The sequence below is a fragment of the Triticum dicoccoides genome, chromosome 3A (assembly GCF_002162155.2).
Source record: "Triticum dicoccoides isolate Atlit2015 ecotype Zavitan chromosome 3A, WEW_v2.0, whole genome shotgun sequence".
Taxonomy (NCBI): Eukaryota; Viridiplantae; Streptophyta; class Magnoliopsida; order Poales; family Poaceae; genus Triticum; species Triticum dicoccoides.
Genome location: NC_041384.1, coordinates 697,488,724 through 697,494,607, shown reverse-complemented (window position 1 = coordinate 697,494,607; position 5,884 = coordinate 697,488,724). Strand labels below are relative to the sequence as shown.

At 34.5% G+C, this 5,884-nt stretch overlaps 1 protein-coding gene across 1 annotated transcript in view; it reads left to right on the top strand.

The window, feature by feature from the left end:
- The first annotated feature begins 321 nt into the window (after window positions 1–321).
- The window catches only part of LOC119273177 (phosphatidylinositol transfer protein 3-like), an 8,407-nt gene continuing 2,844 nt past the window's right edge, over window positions 322–5,884 (top strand). Inside the window, exon 1 of the mRNA XM_037554437.1 lies at window positions 322–408. Coding sequence (XP_037410334.1) covers window positions 322–408 — 87 coding nt within the window. The remainder of the gene's footprint in view (window positions 409–5,884) is intronic.

Here is a 5,884-nt window from a genome sequence, read left to right as displayed (position 1 = left end):
GATCAGAAGACTGCTAGCTCACCGTGCCTTCCAGTTGAACAAATGCTCACCACCCAACTACCCCTACCCGTGGAAGGGAAAGACGAAGCTTTGAATGGTATTGTATGAAGAGACGTGGGCGCGAACGTGTGTCTGTCTCGGTTGTCCATGATGCCATCATGGCAGCTGCAACCACACTCTCACTACCCACTCCTATCATGTTCGATTCGATCTCGTCCAACGATATATATAATGCCGGTCGCTCAATGCGAATCCACGGGATCCCAGGCCAAAGTTGCAGTGTGGTTCTAGGCAACGAGAGCTAGCTAGCGCTCTGAAGCAATGAGCTACCAGCTGGTGAAGAAGGCCAGGAGCGAAGCAACACAGCAGAAGGCGTCGTCTTTGTCTTTGGAACAACAGCAGGAAAAGGTAACATCAATTCACGCCATCAGGGGGTGTTTCTTCTTAGAGTTTGTCTTTGCGTGAATTCCTGTCGGCCATGGTTGCATATATGTACTCCCTCCATTCCCTTATACAAGGCCACAAATTCAAATTATAGGTACCTAAGTAAAATTTAATGACTACTTTGCAAGCCAACTTTTCTTGTTAACTGGGATCATTAATATGCCCGCATGCATGCAAGGAAGGAATGAGAAGAAAGTAGCAGTGTCATTATGACTACATGCATGCAAGTATTAAACAAGTTGCTAGTACGAGAAAACATCATTAAATTTTGCCCCGATTACTGTTAGTGACCTTGTATAGATGTAAAATATATTTTTCACAGTGGCCTTGTATAAGGGAATGGAGGGAGTACGTGTTTCCGTTGACTGTTTTCAGTTCAATCACGGAACGGGGATAAGGTTCTATAAGCCAACTCCAGAAGATTCTGCAACATTTCCTTTTCTGCCACTCGTCGTGCCTATTTTACTCAAAATTGAGGCAAAAGTTTTGCCTCGTCTCATTAATCTACCTAACTATGGATCTATTATTCCGTAGTATATACTAAAAACACAATACGAAGCTCCAAAAAGGAGAACACAATACGATATTTTTCTAAGACGCCACGTGAATCCACATCATCCCAATTATTTTCCAAAGCTAGATCTCTAATTTATTGGTAGGATTTAATAATACCAACAATTCCTGCATCGACATCAAAAGAATCTACAAAATTTCCTTTTCACACTTAACAATAAAAGTATACCTTTCTGGCACTCGCCGTGCCTTATTTTCTTGAAACAGTCTCAAAAGTTATGCCTCGTCTCATTAATCTGTCTATCTATCTATTGTATACTATACTAAAAACATAATACAAGGTTTTTTTTAGACATCACATGTAGCCACAACATTCCTATTATTTTTGAAATTTCTATAGTCTATCCTTAGGATTTAATAATACCAAACAATTCCATCCGTAATAGTAAGAGTCCATGTTCCATACGGAGATGCGAAGACTAGTTGTTTTATAGTTATTATTAAATAAAAGGTGCTTCCTTCTTTTTTTGAGAGAAAATAACAAAAATTACATCCAGATCCGTAGACTACCTAGCGACGACTACAAGCACTGAAGTGAGCTGAAGGCACGCCGCCGTCATCGCCCCTCCCTCGCCAGAGCCGGACAAAACATGTTGTACTAGACAGTCAGGAAGTCGTCATGCTAAGGCCCCATAGTATAAAAGGTGCTTCCTTCATCCACATATATAAGTCACAATACATTTCCCGTGATACCTTTGACCATGGGTTGGAGCGTGCAAAAAGTATACCGTTAAATTCGTATGTGAAAAGAGTTTCTAATGATACAACCTTTATATCATACATTTTATATATCACTAATTTTATCAATGGTCAAATGCAAACTCGAAAAATGTATGAGGCCCCAAATAATGGATGCAGTATGTGTTGGTCCATAAAAAAAAGTACGTGTTGGGCCTATGTCCCAAGACAACTATAATTGGGTGGTGAACAAAAAAATAGAACACTATAGATTATAAATTGTTATGCTTATCAGTGTGCATGAACGAGCATACAAATATAACAATAATAATCATATTATAAACTAGAATAGGAATCATTAAATAGACACAAAAAGTTTATGAAATTATTTATTTAAAGGTTGCAGTCTATTTCCCATGTAATATTTTCATCCGAGAATTCTTTTGAATTGTTCATATAGTGCACTAAAGTAAAGCTTTTACAGAATCACTATGAAGTAAAAAAAATCACAAAAATTCATTTTTTTTCTTAGATCAGGGGTTTGGTCTATATGGTCAACATCTCGGCACACAAATTATTTATGCATTTATTCTTAAACAGATATAACAGATATACCTGATTCTATGTTCTGGCCAATTAAGCAGTGAAATAGAAGCAATCCACGTGAGGCATATATAGGCGGCTATCCAGCTATTCCAAAATAATATATGAAGAACACCCATTCTTATCCTTAGATCAAATAGCTACAAATTGTCACGTTGATCTAACATGGTCTAGGAATTATTGGATACAAAAGGCATAGTACGACAGAAAAATAAGATACACTATGAATCTATTGTAGTTAAACATCATAAAAATAACAACATTTTAAGTAGATTAGAAGTACTAAAATAGAAACAAACATTTTATAAAACGGTTTATTTAAACTTTGTACTCAAGTTTACATGTTTTATTTTTCATCGGAGAATTATTTTGAATTTTTCCATGCTAATGTAATCAACAAAGCTTTTACAAACTCCAATATTAATAATCAATATTCTTTCCTAAGATTAGACGTTTATTCCATATGCTCAACATCTCAACATTGATTACTCATGGATTATTCTGAAACACACGCAATATATTTACCCAATTCTATGTTCGATGAAGAACACCCATTCTTATGCTTAGATAAAATAGCTACAGATGATCACGTTGATATTAAATAGTTAACTAATTATGGATCTATTTATTGGATACAAAGATATAGTACGACGAAAAGAAGAGATATATGTGTGGATGAATAAGCATACAAATATAATAAAAATAATAATATTATTAAGCATAATAGGAATATTTAAAATAGAGATAAAAGGTTTAGAAAATTATTTATTCAGAGATTGGACTCAAATTTGCCAGTGTTATTGTGACCGAGAATTCTTTGAATTGTTCATACTAATGACCTAAAATAAAACTCTTAGAAGCTCACTATTAATAAAAAAATACTGAACTTATTCTTTTATTAGATTATGGGTTTGGTCTATATGGTCAACATCTCAACACAAAGATTATTCATGTATTTATCCTGAAACACATATAATAGATTTTTTTATTCTATGTTCTTGCCAAATAAACAGTGAAATAGAGGCAATCCATGCGAGGCATATATGGGCAACTATCCAGCTGTTCCAAACTATTATATGAAGAACAACCATTCTTATCCTTAGATCAAATAGCTATAAATAGTCACGTTGATCTAGCATAGTCCAGGAATTATTGGATGCAAAGACATAGTGCGGTAGAAAAAGAAGATATACTATGAATCTATTGTAGTGAAACATCCTGAAAATAATCATATTTTCAGTAGATTAGGAATACTGAAATAGACACAATTTGTTCATAACACAATTTATTTAAACACCGTACTCATGTTTACATGTGTTATTTCCATCATAGAATTCTTTTGAAATTTTCAAACTAACTTAATTAAAGCAAAAAAATTGCAAACTCCAATATTGATTAAAAATCATGAAGAATTATTATTTTTCTATGATTAGGTGTTTTGTTCATATGGTCAACATCTTAGCACATTGGTTATTAATGAATTTATTCTGAAATAAATATAATATATTTACCTGATTCCATGTTTTTTCCGAATAAGTAGTGAAATAGAGGCAAACAATGTGAGACACATATAGGCGGCTATCCAGTTGTTCCAAGAAAAATATACGGAAAATACCCATTCTTATTCTTAGTGAAAATAACTACAAATTGTCATGTTGATATTACAATAGGCTACCAACTTTTGGACCTATTTATTGTATACAAATATACGACATGAGAAAAGAAAGAGAGATATACTAAGAATCTACAATAGTAAAACATCAATCTATCAAATATGGTAGACTCTCTTCTCCTATATGAAGCCTAGGTTGAATGGATTAAGAAAGGCAATCATTCACCTAACAGTTCATCCTCCCAACTGTGCCTAAAGAGATTACAATGAATAGACCATCATTTGTTTTGTAAACAAGTAATATATTAATATCTTATAAAATTAAAATATTGTCAAAATTCAACAAAAAAGCAAAACCACCCGTCGTCTATTTGGCATCCTCCTTTTATTAGTACCATGGGATATCAGTGGACATATCAAAAAATAGCTCGGTGGTGCCAAGAGATGGTAAAAATTACGTTGGTATATATAGACATGAAACAATAAAAGCATTGCATATTATAATGCTAGTATTTGTATTGACTTCATTAAGCAGTTTATTCCATTTCCCCAGATGGTTTTACAAGCACCAACAAAATATGCATATAGTAGCGTGTACATATCAAAAAACGTATACGGCTCATATATTTTCATGACATACCATATTTATTCTATAGTAAAAGCACATGGTCTACCAAAAAAATCAAATTAAGCCAGAAGTCCCACATAAAACAGCAATTCTTAGTTCATAGACCAGCAAAATGATAGATCCGGAATCACTTTTTTACCCTTATTATTATTATGAAAAACCGACAATCAGAAATTTTCCTTCATAAACCAGATTTCACATTAGATAAGAATGCATCAAGCGTGTACTCTAAACTTTAGTTATATGTACTAATCTAATGTCACATACATACAACACATATGGCTATAATTATGGTGTTATTTTTGGAAATGGAACGTTATAATTATGTATCCACAAATTAAAGCTAATCAAATATAGTTCAATCAAACGTGATATGTTATTTATCATAATATTTTTTGTGACAATAGAAACATATTATTCTAATCCTATAATATTAATACTATAAAATTATAATTTAATTTGCATACACTTTTGACACATTTAAGATGATGCCTTCGCATTTGCGAGGGCCGTCTGGCTAGTTAAGAAGAATTTAAGACACCGAAAGGTAACCAAAAATTACAAAGGGCCCTACTCTCGCGGCATGATTGAACTCAAGTACTTCGTGCCCACCAAAACCCATATGTTTGCTTTGACTTTAATCTTGCGCATGATGATGGATGGTATGGTAGAAATATTTCTAAAAACTCCGTATTCCACACATTCCGAATATCCCATGAGACAAGCATAACAAGGGGTGCAATCTCCTTTCGATTGTGCCCACTGATTATGTTGACCATCGAATCCCACCGCTCCATAACTGAATTGAAATGAGATCACATCTCAGTGTGAACGTACAAGACAAGCTTTAAATCTCGTCCAAAATATGGCTAGAAAATCTACACTAGAGCAAAAGATGTGTGACCATCTCTGGCTCCCTTCTACATATAGTTGGTACAAGCCACGGTTTGGCTACCCTCTACGCTGCAATATGTTGGCCAGCCAAACCTGGTCTTGCAGTATGAGCCAAGCGAAAAACTTTTTCTAGGGTGGCACATTTTTCCACACCAGCGATTTCGAAGTGGAGGTAGAAACATTGCCAAGCTGTGCGGAATAAGCCGACTTGGCCGAATAAATGACCGAAGCGGTGATGTTTCGGTAATGTCATCTAGGATGTTTTCATTGAGCTGTACATCTTTGAGACCTAGCCAAAAACAATAGAAATTAGTGATGTGATGTACTGTGAAGTCCAAATTGGAATTGATGTTACTCATCTCCATTGATCAACCACAAGGCACTCCAAACAGACAACTCGTCTTGCACTTGAAGATCGCAAAAATGGATGATGAAATATCCTTCAGCTTTCG